Genomic DNA, 16,008 nt, shown 5'->3' on the forward strand with positions numbered 1-16,008 from the left:
GTCTATACTACTATTATATCCTTATATTATGAGTTTCAAAGCATTTCATCCAATATTTAAGGTATGGCTAAATCTATTATATTGGTCATTTCACGTGTTACACGTGCGCGCAAAATGACCTTCGTTTGCACATCTACATAACATACCTCAGTGACCCAAAAAGGTTTCACCTTAGATCGGATGAGTAGTTTACGAGAACACTCGCGGACAAAAAAGTACCGGAGAACAAAGAAAAAATTCAGAAAAAGTAAAAACAATATGTTCCCAAACTTTGTTTGGGAAACATAATAAGTTAAACATGCAGGACTGACTGTTGGTAAAAGTTGTCAGCCCTGCCAAAAATCAAGAACTGTATAGCAGGTTAAAATCGCCGTCGGGAAAGATCACGATTTGTTCAATTTTCAGCAAATCGCGGTCGTTTGAATTCGCGGAAAAGGAAAAACAAAAAATTTCTTAAACGGTACTTGCAAGCATTTTTCTGTAGGTATGTATTGTGTGAACTGCTATTTCCCGTCTCTATAGTATATTACGAAAATCTGTAATCATGTATGTCGCGCATATCAGACAGAAAAGTAGTCTGTGTCGATTTTGATCCCGATTGAATAATAACGAAACACCAGACTGATCCCGAATTGAAGTTAAAATAATGCTACGCATTTTATTTTTTTTATAACCGGGTCCAAATCAGAAAAAAAATTGTACCGTAGTAAAAATGTTGAACTTTTAATGTAATTGATATTAATTAATTGTCGTTACCCTGTTTACTAAGTAAATGCCTTGATTAAAGGTAATGACTGAGTGATAGGCATGGGTGAAATTAAACAAGCATGTCTTATTAAATAATTACATCGCACGTCTACTAGATGGCAAAATTAATCGTTAGCTATAGAAATGAATTGAAAAATTAATAAGCTTTAAAAACAGCAACAACTGCGTGTTTGTAATTGATCCAAACACTCGCATAATTAATAAAGACAGACTACATCTAATCACAGAAACTAATAAAATTTCAATTTATCCTTATAAAACTTTTTAAGGAATTATTCACTGTATGTTGAATTCGCAGAATTTCTTTTTCAGCGAATATAGCGAAAATTAACTCCGCGAGTTAATTTCCTGCTGTACAGTAGTCTGAGAAAATATTTGTTTTAGAAGATTTGTTTTAGCAATAACGTGAATGGGGTGGAAGCTGGGGGAGAGAAAGTAACGCACTTGTATGTGTGTGGGTGGGTGACTTGTCCATACATGTATCACAAAAGTGTCCACTCCTTGTGTGCATTATGGAAGTCTTGTAATTTGCATTGGGTTCAATGTCAAATGTATGCTACATTGCTTCTAATTAATCTAGCCCTGTTTGTCTCATAAATTTAAATTCAAAACTAAAGTAATAAATATATATAAAAAGGTAAAAATTCTAAAACTTTGAAATGAGAACGATTTTGAAACGATGTCAGTCTCCTGTCTTTTCATGCAGTAGTGAGTGTCTGGAAGCTTGTTCTCAGTTTTACACTAATTACAGTGTAACAGAGGAAATGCCAGCAAAATTTTTCTGCTGGATTTTTAAAAGCACAAAATAAATTCCTGTTTATTTTAAAGGCTAAAATATAACAATAAAACACCTGTTTATTGCTATGTTTATTCATCCACGAAAGAGGGATAATCGCGCTTTAAATAGCATGATAATTTCATTATAGGGGAATTTTTCTCCCAACCTGGTGAAAGCATCACAGGTGAAAATAAAAGCTATTTGTTAAGTGTGAATTCTAGATTCGGACTCTCAGAGCAAAGTGGGGCTGATAATTTTCGATTCAGTTATATATAATGGAATACCTCTGGTTTTCCTTTCCCTAGAGGTTTATCCAAAATGGTACTTGTTTTCTGCTTGTTTATCGTCGCCATATTCCTTCTGCAAATCAGGACTTCCGGTTTTAATTTTCACTTTATTATTGTCGATGATCCAGGAGTGGATCTAGGTTTTCTCATTCTACTAATATTGGTAAAAAGTATTGGAGATCAGAACCCCATGATCATAAAGCAGTCTTAAATCTTATGTCAAAATTCGTCACTTTTTTAAATAAATGACGAAAGAAGCCAAATAAATTTTTAGGTATTTCTTATTTTAAAAAATTGTTTTCCTTTCACGCTGTGTATTTTAATTTGAAGTGACGATTAAGAATTAGTTTCTAATAAATGTTCAATTTACATGTTTAAGGAATGACCAGAATCATCGTCGCAAACCACATGCACCCACAAGTGACTCTCCTTTCATAATTCTAAGACAGATGGACTATTTACAGAATTACATGTACATAAAAGTATATGGTTCTGGTACAATCCTCTTTAAGGTCAAGATCTAGTAAATAACTTGAGAGACCAGAGACATATATGTCTTTCAGAATTATGTAGAAAATAGGGTATTTTATGTCATTCAATTTGAAATCCATGGGATACCTACATTAGATTTTATATTGATTTAAAGAAGAGGCCATGAACATACTAATTTCCGTTTTCTGAGAGAGTAGCCGGATACACCGTAGCTCAGTTGAAATGATGAGTACCTATAAATTATAAAGCTGTTTCATGATATCCAGGTTTGATAAATCTGTAGGCACCTTTCTCAGACTGTTGGAATTGCGTTTATTGTCTCAATTCCATGGACCGTAGCTGAGTTGAAATGATGTGCTTATTTCAGACGACGATATTCCTTGTCGATATTAGCTAGGATTTTTTGAAAATAAATTTTATTTTTAAAAAATCCTACTGAAAAGATGAAATCTCTTTCTGTGGCTTTCATCTTGGCATTTAGATATATCGACGACGTTTATATCTTATAACAATATATTTACATGTATTTTCTTTCAGTTTTTCCAGCGCCGTCACCTTTTCTCTCCCCCCCCCCTTTTTTTAGAATTCCTACATAACCTGTGTGTGTATGGTAAATTATATCTCCCAACTGATTTTAATTAATAGAATTTTTTGCGATTGACAAAGAAATAGTTAATAAAATTTGCTGTTTGTAACGATGGGCAATGCCATTGTATTATTTTTTTTTACATGTTTGAAAACTTGATTTTTAAAACGTGACTATATATATGGTGTCTGCACGCTAATCGTCGTGTACAGTTAATAATTCAGAAATCTTGAAAAAAGGACAAAAATAGTTGAGGTTAGGTTAGGTAGGGTCTGTAGGGTTTCATGGAACATTTTTCGACTAACTTTAGCTGTATACCTTTTTACAAGAGATGTAATATCCCATAACCAAAAAAAAAAAAATGACCAACGCAAAGAAATTTAATAGGCCACCAATAAATATAGTTCAGCAAAAAAGAAGTATACCTATGCTGGTGCTTTCAATAAGAAAATCAACGGTAACTTGGAATTTTCTGATTCTAATGAGGCGCTGTGTAATGGTCTTGATTTCCCATTATCACCCTCTGGGTTCATGTAATGTTTGTTTGAAGAAGGGGAACACGCTGAATAATGGAGGGGGATAAGTAACCAGGTGATGCCTCGCTCTACCTGATCGCCACGGTAAACGGAGGCAGGAATTGTACGCAACCAGCAGGACCCCGGGCACAAATTTGTTATATAGGTTACTAAACCTGAAATCAGGCAATCCAGTGCTTAACTCTATTCCTTTATCCAGCTAATGGTTAATGATAACTAAAATATTAAATTTCCAGAATGCAAGGAAATTTTTAGCACGATTAACCAAAAAACGCGACAGTCAACTGGTACATTTTTGGATCCTATATAAAATAATTTAGAAAGAGAGATTGAAGAATTGGCGAATTCTTAAGAATAAACAAAAATTTAATCATCTTTCAAATTTTCAAACGTAAATAATTGTTAACCTTATTACTTTGTTCAACACAGTAAACATTTCTTGTAGCATATAATTAATTTCTCAGACGAAATCTGAAACTTAAATAAGCGTGAGCTAGAAACATTTAATATCTTGATTTGTGTGGCATTTGTAGACATTTTCATTAAAGTGGTACGTACCTGTGTTTGGTACCAAAACTCTACTAGAACAATTCGATTTTTTCCCAATCTAAAGGAGTATTTCTAACAATTATTTTTCCTTTATTTGAAAATTATGACTATTAATACGACAGAAGCATTAAAATTAGATTTACAATTTATTCAACTTTTACAACAATATTGCTGAAACATGCACATTATAACTGATACAAGTGTACACTATGACTTTTCTCGAAAAAGGTAAAAGAAAGTAAAAGAACAAAATATATTAATAAAGTACCATCTTTTTAAAGCTTTCACATAATTTTGTATACTTCTCTAGTACAATTTGACGTTAAACAAAACCATGCACAATGCCCGTCCGAGTATTGACTCCGACATAAGTCGTTTTTGCCTGATTTCGCATATATTCTTTATTTTTTACTGGCTGTTGAAACACTTGTGCCATATCAATGGATTACCACACAGGCTTGTTAAATTGTGCATAGAAGATCTGCACCTTTCGTACAAAATCGTCATCCATCCACGCTTACTTCGGGTCTGTGCAAGGTTACCGACAGAATACCACACAGCGCCATATGCCAATTAAACGTTAGCTCAATCAATTTGTGGTTTAAAGCCTCAGCCTCTCTTACAATGGGGAGATTTTCTCCAATCTACACTGTGTCATTGTACTGTTAATCCGTCCATTTTCCTTTGCATTCGGTTGCTTTGACCTCAACAGGGTGTCGCAATTACTAAAAAGACCCCTCGGGTACCTCTGGGCTTTAATTTAAGGAGGTACAGTAATTACTGACCAGGTTAAAGATACTGTGTGAAAATCTGTGTCCAAGAATCTAAGATGTATGATTAGTCTCAGTGACTACAAAGTAGGTTTTGTTTGAAAGAGGTTCTCCGTGAAATGTTTAAAGACAGGGTCCGCCACTTTTTCGCCCGCCTTAAATATCAATTCAAATCATTAAAACACAAAATTTATTCTGAAGCCGAAACGGCATTGGAACAGATTTTTCATGTTCTAATCACATGCAAATTAAATTTGGTGAGCTTGCTTTAAAAAATTGAAAGCAAATTATGGTAATGGACACGGTTAAGTGATTGATGATTGAGAAAGAAAAGTCTATATTGCAAACAGCAATGCAACCGAGTTAGTGTGGACATTAACCCTGGAAACGAGGAAGTTTGCTGAATCAGGGCCTGAGCTTGAATGGAATTACTCTTATTTACTCACACCATAGTAAACGCTCGGCTCGGGACATTTCATCTCTAACTCAAAGTTTACAGTAGATAGCATTAAAGGAAAAGTGTTAGAACAAAATTTTTTTTTTTCACTTTCGTTAATTTATGGAAAGTTTGTTACGAAGTATACCTGTGAGTTTGGACTTAAGCCATTATTGGTGTCAAAGTTCGAAAATCTTACTATGAAAGTTCTGGGATTCGTTTGTATCTGTGCTTTAGAATTTATCTTTGCAAGTGCGAGTCAAAATCAGAAAGACGAGAATGAGCATCTAAGGATACAAAATAGGAAAACAGGTAAATTGTATAGATATAGAAAATGTTCTCCATTCATTTAGTAGATGCGTGTTAGAAAAAGGTTGTATTATGGTGGCATATTTCTGCCCCATATCAAAAATGCAAGATAATATGTTGACATGCAACAAAGCTATGTCAACATGCAACATAAATATGTTGACATGCAAGAAAATTGCAATAAAATAAAATTCATAAAAATCTTCATAAATCTCAAATATTGCCCACAAGTGACATCCAACATGCTAAATGCTACTTATTTATGTTAACATGCAAGATAAATATGTTGACATGCAACTTAATGTTGACATGCAACTTATTCACATGCAACTTATATATGTTAACAGCAACTTATTTATGTTAACATGCAACTTATTTATGTCAACATGCAACTTGGTTATGTTGACATGCGAGATAAATATGTTGACATGCAACTTAAAAGTTGTAAATATGTTGCATGTTTACATAAATAAGTTGCATGTCAACATTTTTATCTCGCATGCCAACATAACTAAGTTGCATGCCAACATAAATAAGTTGCATGTCGACATAAATATGTCGCATGTTTACATAAATAAGTTGCTTGTCAACATATTAATCTTGCATGTCAACATAACTAAGTTGCATGTCAGCATAAATAAGTTGCATGTCAACATAAATAAGTTGCATGTCAACATATTTATCTTGCACGTTAACATAGATAAGTAGCATCTAGCATGTTAGAAGTCACATGTGGGCGATATTTGAGATTTTTGAAGATTTTTTTTATAATACTTATTTGATTGCAATTTTCTTGCATGTCAACATATTTATGTTGCATGTTAACATAACTATCTTGCGTGTCAACATATTTATCTTGCATGTCGACATATTTGATAGAAAAATAACTTGCACACAAGGGGCAGAAATATGCCACCATATTGTATAACTAAAAGTTGTTACAAAACAAGAGATCTTATTTCAAAACAACTCGGAGTAGAAGGTGTAATTATTGAAAAATTGTCAATTTTCTATACACAAGAGTTTCTATACACTTTTCATATATACACTTGTCCTTTCATATATTTCAGAATGATTTTTTTTTCATATTGTTACGTTCAAGTAGAATAATTCGCTTGCTTCGAATTCTTTCAGCAACTTTATTAAAAAGAATAGGACATTATGAGATGGTAATTCCAACCTTGGTGGATGAGAAGGGAAGGTTCCTGAGCTACAATGTGTTCCATGAAAGCAGACAGAATCAAACGGGACGATCGCGGAGAGATCTTAGCAGGGGAGCCAACCCATCACCGGTCTTCTACAGAATATCAGCTTTTGGACAAGAATTCCATTTTAAACTAGAAATAAATCGGGATCTGTTTTCCAGAACATTTTATGTTGGCGCCCTGGGAGACCAAGGGGAGGAACTCGCGATGGATACAAAGCTTAACTGCCATTACGTGGGCTACAGTAGTGAACCACACGTCTCTACAGCAGCCATGAGCAACTGCTTTGGTTTGGTAATAACTAATAAGACAAGCATTAGTATATAATCTTGTGTAAAGATTGATCGATTTACATATGATGTTAATGAATGTCCTTCTTGTTCCAACAAAGAAGACTATTTTAGTTCATTGAAAGTTCGCCCAACTTTGTGTTGTAGTACCCGGTATATACTCAAATAAGGGTAATGTAGTTTTTAGTAAGAAAAAATGGTACCGAAAGGAGTGGGAAACACTCACTCGTCCCCAATAGGATCTTCGAGTTTGGACAACTTTACTTAATCCTTTATTTTTTAGCTCACCTGAACCGAAGGCTCAAGTAAGTTTTTCATAGGAATATATGATCAAAAATTGTCCGTTGTCTGTCGTTGTCGTCTATGGCGTTGTCGTCGTTGTCTTAAACTTGTCACATTTTCATCTTCTTCTCAAAAACCACTGGGCCAATGTCAACCAAATTTGCCACAAAGTATCCTTGGGTGAAAGGGATTCAAGTTGGGCCACGCACTCATCAAATGGGAGGTAATTATGAATAAGTGAAAAATTAATGGCATTAAAAAACACTTCTTCTCAAGAAACACTGGACCAGGTGAGATGAAATTCATGTGGAATCAACTTTAGGTAGTGTAGATTCAAGTTTGTTCAATTCATGACCCTTAGAGGTGGGGGTAGGAGTACAATGACTGATCAAAATTTTACATAGGAATGTAAAGGAATTAAAAAAAAAATCTTCTCAAGAACAGAAAAGCTGTGATAGGTGATATTCCTAGGTAGTACAAATTCAATTTTGTTCATATCATGACTCCTAGGGTAGGGTGGGCCATAATTGGCAATCAAAGTTTTTTTTACATAGAAATATATAGGAAACATCTTGAAAAAATCTTCTTCTAAAGAACAGCAAAGCCATGATTGGCGATACATGTATTTATACCGGTATGGTTCCAAGCATCCTCGGGCTCAGGTAGTCAGGTATTGTTCAAATTAGAACGGGACACAATGAGGGATCATTTTTTACATAGGAATATATACTAAAATATCTTTAAAAATTTTGTGGGTAGCAGGTGGTTTAGGCTTCAGGTTTGTTCAAATTGTGACCCCCGGGCTTGGATGTGGCCACAATGAGGGCATAAGAATATATAGGAAGAAATCTCAAGAACATAAAAGTTGAGCTAGCGCTGATTTGTGTTTTTACTTAGGCCAGGTGAGCAATGTGGCCCATGGACCTCTTGTTAGTAGTAGTAGTATATATTTGGTATCATGTCATCACACATAAACAAATACACATAATTATACATGATCTTATAAAAGATGGAAGTTGGTAATCAAGATTTTATAAATAAATAATTTAACATGACTAGATAGATACCAGGATAACCCATTAAAGCTCGAGAGCTTATTTCCAATGGGGTCCTATCTTAAATAACTTTAAAGAATAAATAACAATACATTGTAATGAGTATTCCATCATTAAAGCACTATAATACCTTTGGCACAATAATTTTAGCATACACATCTTGTTTTCCTTTTTTTAAAGTTTATATTTTCAGTGCCTGTCCCTTTTTAAAAACGATCCTACGTCACTGTATAACATGTAGTTCAGTATAACGTGAGCCTAATCGAGGAATTTGAGACTTTGAGAATTTTCAGGAGCTAATTATAGAATGGGAATCTAATATAGGCTAAGTATGATACTGAATCTAACAATACAATGATCCAAGATTTCCTGTTTATTATTGAAAAGTGTTATTTCTTTTCCTTTCTTCTATTTTTTAAATGGAGGGGATTATAATTATTTCCTCCTATTTAAGGAATCCTTTTTATTCTTACGTTATAAAGAAGGTTTTCCAGACACCTCTTCCAACAGTGCAACTGACCCAGAGCCCGAGTCTTGTTTACAAATGGTTCTGAAGGGGATACTTAATTTTTATATAAAGTATACATAAAACTTAAAGTTAAAGCTAAGTAGCATACTTTTCATTGAACAATTATTGACCTTCTACTTTTTCTATTTCAAAGCATTCTCAACATTTTCCGGAAAATTACAAATCGCGTACTCGATTTTAATTTTACTGTGATAGGCCTATTTCCCGTTTGTCCTGACAAAAGCGCGGTAAAATCAGAGAGGACTGCCGATTGGTAGTCTGTTCTTAGTAAAGATTTTGCTTTGATTTTCAAGGCATGGCAAATAAAAATATGAGAAACATTTCAAGACAATCGATTCAAAGCTTTATTATTTTTTTTTCTCCCTGAAGACAAGTCCAGTATCACCACGATCACGTTAAATCAAACTCGCAACAAAACCCTCGACCATTAAATTTGTAGTAATTGGATTTAATCAATCTATAGTTAATTTTTCATTCAAAGTTTATCAATTTTTTTACAGCATGGTATTTTTCAAACAGAAGATGAGGATTATTTTGTTGAACCCCTCTGGAATGATACAACCAGTGAGAGTGGCAAAGGACATCCACATGTGGTCTACAAGCGCTCTTCAATACAGTTTCCTAAAGATAACGTCCATTGTGGTGTCACAGGTTGTAGTTTAAAAGTTTTTCTTAAGTAATGATGGTTGGGGAAAGTGCATTTGTATTTACTTATGGCTGCTCACTATTACAGCTTGTACACTTGTTATTTTCATCTGTCTCTTCAATAAGCACACTATTGAGTCTAGATTTTGATATTATAAGATGTATGTTATTAACATTTTTCTAACGGAATATTATCATACAATTTAATATGTTTTTCGGTGTCACCTGGTCACCATAAAAACACTTGAAAAATTTATCAGCCACTTCAAACATCAAGTTGCATGAGACATCTCGACTAGCTGTTCACATCTCAACTAGCTGTGACGTCACACGATGTCACGGAGCTCCTCAGAGCTTATGGAGACAGCCGAGCGTCTGGTTGAAACTATAAAGACCTAGTGCAATTTTGGTCGAAAAACATTGCAGAGTTATTGTTTTGTTTCTTTGAAAGATTTCTACAAACTGACGTTTATGCTTTATGTTATTATTTATTTATTTAATAACGCAAAGGACATTGGGTAGTAAAGGAGTTCTGGGAATGTTTCACACAAAAATTTGCCTGATGTATGTACAGATTTCATTCCGAATTTCATCTGTTCTTACACATTAGTCTATTGATTTCGCTTCACTCGCTGTTAAATAAAAAGCAGTGTAAAGGAATAAAAATTATTGTTTCCTTTAAGCTCCTTATAAAATCTCTTGATATCTAAGGGACTGCTGTATCCACTATCATTAAATGAAACTTAAGTTGTAACTTTTACTCAGTAGTCTATAGAGGTTGCTGCACTCGTATTGCCTAATGTTAGTTTGCTCTGAAATTAAATGTAATAGAATTATGTGAAGTTCTGATTTTATTCCCTTTAAAAATGAGTTAAAAGTACAGATTTATTGTAGATATACTTAAAAACAAACCTGGACAGAGGGATAACATAGCTCCTGGTGATCCTAGGTTAATAAATTCCTGGAATAAATTGAAATTTAGGGATCGTGTTAAAAGGTCAGCGGTCAGCAGGGAGAAAAATGTGGAAACTTTAGTGGTGGCCGATCACAAAATGGTGGAATATCACGGGAAGAAAGTCATACAGTCTTATGTCCTGTCTATTATGAATATTGTGAGTACAATTGCAGTGTACAGTTATACACAATATGTTTGAAGCTCCACCTAAGTGCGCATTGCAATCGGATTTTTTTGTTCAAAATGATTATTATGATTTAATGTTGATTTTAAGATAAAAGTATTTTCATTTGAGGTCAGGTGGCCAAATTATATCATGATGCCAGCATTGGAAATGCAGTCAATATTGTTGTGAGTCGACTGATAGTGTTTGAAAAACCTCAGGTGAGAACAATACATGTACATTAATCAGGCTTTTAATGAGATATGATCTATGCATATGTACATGTTTGTCTTTATTTTATTCCCTTAACAAATATATCTTTTTTCAGCAAGTCTTGTTCATATAAAATGTCAAGAATTTTTGGTGAGGAGTTGCTATCACTTTGAACAAATGTCCTTATCACAGGTCAAGGTCAAAACACTTAAAGAATTTTGCAAATAGTAGTTGTTTATCTTCCTGATAAGTTTTTGCATCTTGCTTGATTTTTGCAGCATTTAATCCATAAGTATTTTAGATGCTTTTTATCTGCATTCATCTTCTGATTATAAATTTTTCTTTAATATTTCAGAAAAACTTGACATTGAATCATGATGCTGACCATTCTCTGGACAAGTTTTGTAAATGGCAGCACCTTTTAAATCTCTCCTCTCTAGATAATGGTGCAATGCATCATGATAATGCTATCCTACTGACAGGGTAAGAAATGATTGTTTAAAAAGTGAAGTAATATTTTTACCTGTTTCAGTGCTTGCTTTTATTATTATGCTTTCAAAACCTTGTGTCAAACTGGATGGAACCAAGAAAAAACTTTGAGATCTGAGATATGGAGAGGAAAATGCTAAAAATAAATGTTAAGGTCGACAGTTTTTCATGATACAGTACCATTGTCTGTTGAATTAAAGATTGTTGTATTTTCTCTAGGTTTGACATTTGTTCATATAAGAATGAACCTTGTGGTACTTTAGGTGAGTGTTACTTTTTAGCTCACCTGAGCCAAAGGCTCAAGTGAGCTTTTCTGATCAAAATTTGTCCGTCGTCTGTCGTCGTTGTTGTTGTCGTTGTTGTCGTCGTTGTTAACTTTTCACATTTTCATCTTCTCCTCAAGAACCACTGGGCCAATTTCAACCAAACTTGGCACAAAGTATCCTTGGGTGAAGGGAATTCAAGTTTGTTCAAATGAAGGGCCACGCCCTTTTCCAAGGGGAGATAATCATGAATTAGAGAAAAATTATTGGCATTTTTAAAAAATCTTCTTCTCAAGAACCACTGGGCCAGGAAAGATGAAACTCATGTGGAATCATCCTCAGGTAGTGTAGATTTAAGTTTGTTCAAGTCATGACCCCTGGGGGTAAGGCGGGGCCAAAATGGCCGATCAAAGTTTTGCATAGGAATATATAGGAAAAATCTTTTAAAATCTTCTTCTCAAGAACCACTGGGCCAGGAAAGATGAAACTCATGTGGAATCATCCTCAGGTAGTGTAGATTCAAGTTTGTTCAAGTCATGACCCCAGGAGGTAGGGCGGGGCCAAAATGGCCGATCAAAGTTTTACATAGGAATATATAGGAAAAATCTTTTAAAATCTTCTTGTCAAGAACCACTGGGCCTGGAAAGATGAAACTCATGTGGAATCATCCTCAGGTAGTGTAGATTTAAGTTTGTTCATGTCATGACCCCCGGGGGTAGGGCGGGGCCAAAATGGCTGATCAAAGTTTTACATAGGAATATATAGGAAAAATCTTTAAAAAATCTTCTTCTCAAGAACCATTGAAACAGGAAAGATGAAACTCATGTGAAATTATCTTCAGGTAGTGTAGATTCAAGTTTGTTCAAGTCATGACCCCGGGGTAAGGGTGTGGCAAAAATGGCCGACCACAGTTTTACATAGAAATATATAGGGAAACCTTTTTAAATCTTCTTTTCAAGTACTTCAAAGCCAGGATTAGTAATATTTTTATGAAATCATCCTCAGGTAATGTAAATTCTAGTTCATTCAAATTATGATCCCCTTGGTGGTTAAAATTCAAGACCCCCCCCCCCCCCCCCCCCACCCAGTAAGCTTTCAGTTCTGATCTGATATGTGTTTTTTCCGAGCTGATGTGCTCAGGTGAGCGCTGTGGCCTCTGGGCCTATTGTTTAATGTCATATTAAAGTTCATAAAAATCCATAACAAAGATCTGGATAAATGAAAAATTTTACAAGCATATATTATACATTTGAAAATGAGATAAATATGATTTGCCAACAAATTTCACAGAAAGAAGTTTCTTGAAAAAAAAAAAAATTAAGCCAAATGCCTCCATCACTGTATGAGATCTATTTACAGCAAAACTCGGTTATAACAAGGTCACTTGGACTTATGAAATTACTTTGCTATATCCGTAATTTGTTATAACCGTATAAGGAGTAATTTGTTATAACCGTATAAGGAATTCATTAAATTTATATAACTGGGGATCCGAAATAACTTCGCTATATCCGTGAATTCGCAATATCCATGTTCTTACTAAATGAGTTTTATTGTACATACAGGCTTGGCCCCTGTGAATGGTATGTGTGGAGGAGACAGAAGCTGTAGCATTAATGAGGATATTGGTCTAGCCTCAGCATTTACCATCGCCCATGAAATTGGACACAAGTAATTCTGTTTGTTTTCTTAAAATATATTTTTTGATTCTTAAATCTGATTTCTGATCAGTAAAAATGCACTTATACATCATGATTTTAAAGTATTGACCAAAAAAAAAAACACCAAGAAAAACATGAATTCATATACTATGTTTAAATATGTACATTGCAAATTATAAAAATTGTGATTATTTCCCAATCTTCATATATCTGAACAGCTTTGGAATGCAGCATGATGGATCTGGGAACCTGTGTGGAGTACCAGGATCTAACCTGACGGCAGGACTAATGGCAGCCCAGCTGTCTAAGGAGACCAGGCCATTTAACTGGTCCTCGTGTAGCCGTGACGCTATAACAGAGTTTATAGAGTGAGTCTGGTCATGAGGGGTCTACTTATCAAAAGGGCTCACAGACATCTGAGAATTATAATATTGCCAAATTATTTTCTTCAGCAGAAAATTAATGTGAAAACCAAATTACACTTTTTTTTGTGCCTGGATTGATAGATCGGGGGCGTATATTGTTTTTATCCTGTCTATTTATCTGTTTGTTTGTCTGTCGTAAACTTTAACCTTCGCAATAACTTATGAACTGTGAGAAATTCATATTTGGTATGCATACTCCACTAATTCAGCTCTTCCAAATTGCACCAAGGTCAATGACCTTGTGACCTTGACTGTGACCTATATGCTAAAAATAGCCTTTTTTGATCCTTTGTCATAAATTTTGAACCATAACAGATAGAGACTTCATATTTGGTATGCATACTCCACTTCCTGTTGTACCGTATAAGTAGAATTTTTAGCGAGGATTCAATTTTGGCATTATTAGCGAGGGTGCTGACATCGCTAAAATTATATGTCGCTAAAAATTAAATGCGTATTATTTGCAATAGCTTCTTTAGTTAGCATTTTGAAATCGCTAAATTTACTTCTCGCTAAAAATAAAATACCAAACCTTAGGTAGAAATCGCTAAATTTGTGTCTCGCTAAAATTTCCACTCATACGGTATGAAGTGACACCAGGTCAATGACTTTGTTAGCTTTACTGTGACCGATATGCTAAAAATAGTTTTTTAGAATTGTGTATTTTGTTCCCACAGAGTGCATAGTGTTTCATTAACTTGTTTTGTTTTATATGCACTTTTATGCTGCAAGATAAATTTGACAGGGGTATATAGTGTTTTTAGCTCACCTCAACGAAGTTGGGGGAGCTTATGTAATACCCTTGGCGTCGGCATCGGCGTCCCAGGTTAAGGTTAAGTTTTTTGGAGCAGTTTTCTTTTTAAGTACTTCTATGTCCTATATTGATTAGACATGCATGGAAGATGGTTCTAGTGTGTTTCATTGTACCAGTCAAAGTTTCAGATGCTGCAATTTCAGCAAAGGAATGACCAGGTTAATGTTTTTGGAGCAGGTTAACATTTTTGGTGCAGGTTTTTGGTGTAGGTTTCAATTCCAAGTAACTATAAGCCCTATGTTGACCAAACTTGCATGGATGATACATCTAAGGATGCATACTACCGGGCTTGCTTCAGATGCTGAATCTGACCTATATTTTCTGGTTGAGTGAATAGGTTAAAGTTTTTGGTGCAGGTTTCATTTCCAAGTAACTATAAGTCCTATGTTGACCAAACTTGCATGGATGATACATCCAAGGATGCATACTACCGGGTTTGCTTCGGATGCTGAATCTAACCTACATTTTCCGGTTGAGTGAATAGGTTAAAGTTTTTGGTGCATGATTCATTTCCAAGTAACTATTTGTTCTTTAATGACCAAACTTGCATGGATGATACATATAAGGATGCATACTACCAGGCTTGCTTCGGATGCTGAATCTGACCTACTTTTTTTGGATGAGTGAAAATATTAGTTTTTGATGCATGTTTCATTTCCAATTAACTATGAGCCCTATAATGAGCAAACTTGCATGGACGATACATCTTAGGATGCACACTAATGGACTTGCTTCGGATGCTGAATTCAACATACATTTTTCAGATAATAGACCAGGTAACTATTACCAAAAAACTATAAGGCTTATATAACATTGTATAAACCAAACTTGCACAAATGTTGCATCAAGAGATGAAAACTCTCAAATTTGCTTCAGATGCTGGATTTTGATTACATTTTCATGAAGAAGAACTAGTTTAAATTTTTTATGTAGGTCTTTTTCAAAGTATCAGATCAAAATTGCTTCAATATTTTCATTTTTGGAATGTACACTTTTTGTTGGTTAATTGTGTGACTTTGCCTTACTGAAAGACAACATTCGTTGAGGTGAGCTCTGTAATCTCTGATTACCTATGTTTAAAGTATGTCTTCAATCTTTTCATCCTTTTATTCTTCTATTTGTTCTTAACATGTTTAGCTCAGTTTCAAAGAAAGGGTTCAGCATATTAACTAGAAATATACACTGATGCATACAGGGTTCGACACTAACTCTTTTTACCTTGGTGGACCGCAGGTCCACTTGTCAAAAATTATTGGTGGACCTTCTCAATATCTGATGGACCTTTATAAATGTTTGAATTAATGTAGGAATCATTATGCAAGGCATTAATTAAAACTAACCTTTAATATATGCCGATTCCAGTCAGACTAATAAAGCTTTTATAAATCTAACCAGTCAACAGAATCAAATCAATTAGGGACTAGTCAGATATTTTTTTCAGAAATATTGTAAAACTAAATAAAAAAGGTATTCATCTACAAACCAGGGACCTATATACTAATACATGT

At 34.4% G+C, this 16,008-nt stretch overlaps 1 protein-coding gene across 1 annotated transcript; it reads left to right on the forward strand.

The window, feature by feature from the left end:
• Positions 1-6,923: 6,923 nt before the first annotated feature.
• On the forward strand, positions 6,924-13,629 carry LOC134235820 (A disintegrin and metalloproteinase with thrombospondin motifs 6-like; the record flags this gene model as incomplete). The annotated part of the gene is made up of 8 exons (XM_062717992.1): positions 6,924-7,010; positions 9,373-9,523; positions 10,412-10,629; positions 10,773-10,856; positions 11,204-11,331; positions 11,557-11,600; positions 13,166-13,271; positions 13,480-13,629. Coding segments are annotated over exons 1-8 (968 nt in total), but the record flags the coding sequence as incomplete, so codon positions are not given.
• Positions 13,630-16,008: the final 2,379 nt, after the last annotated feature.

This window comes from Saccostrea cucullata, unplaced genomic scaffold, assembly GCF_032062105.1.
Source record: "Saccostrea cucullata isolate Sc308-1 unplaced genomic scaffold, CSIRO_AGI_Scuc_v1 ctg14255, whole genome shotgun sequence".
Lineage (NCBI taxonomy): Eukaryota > Metazoa > Mollusca > Bivalvia > Ostreida > Ostreidae > Saccostrea > Saccostrea cuccullata.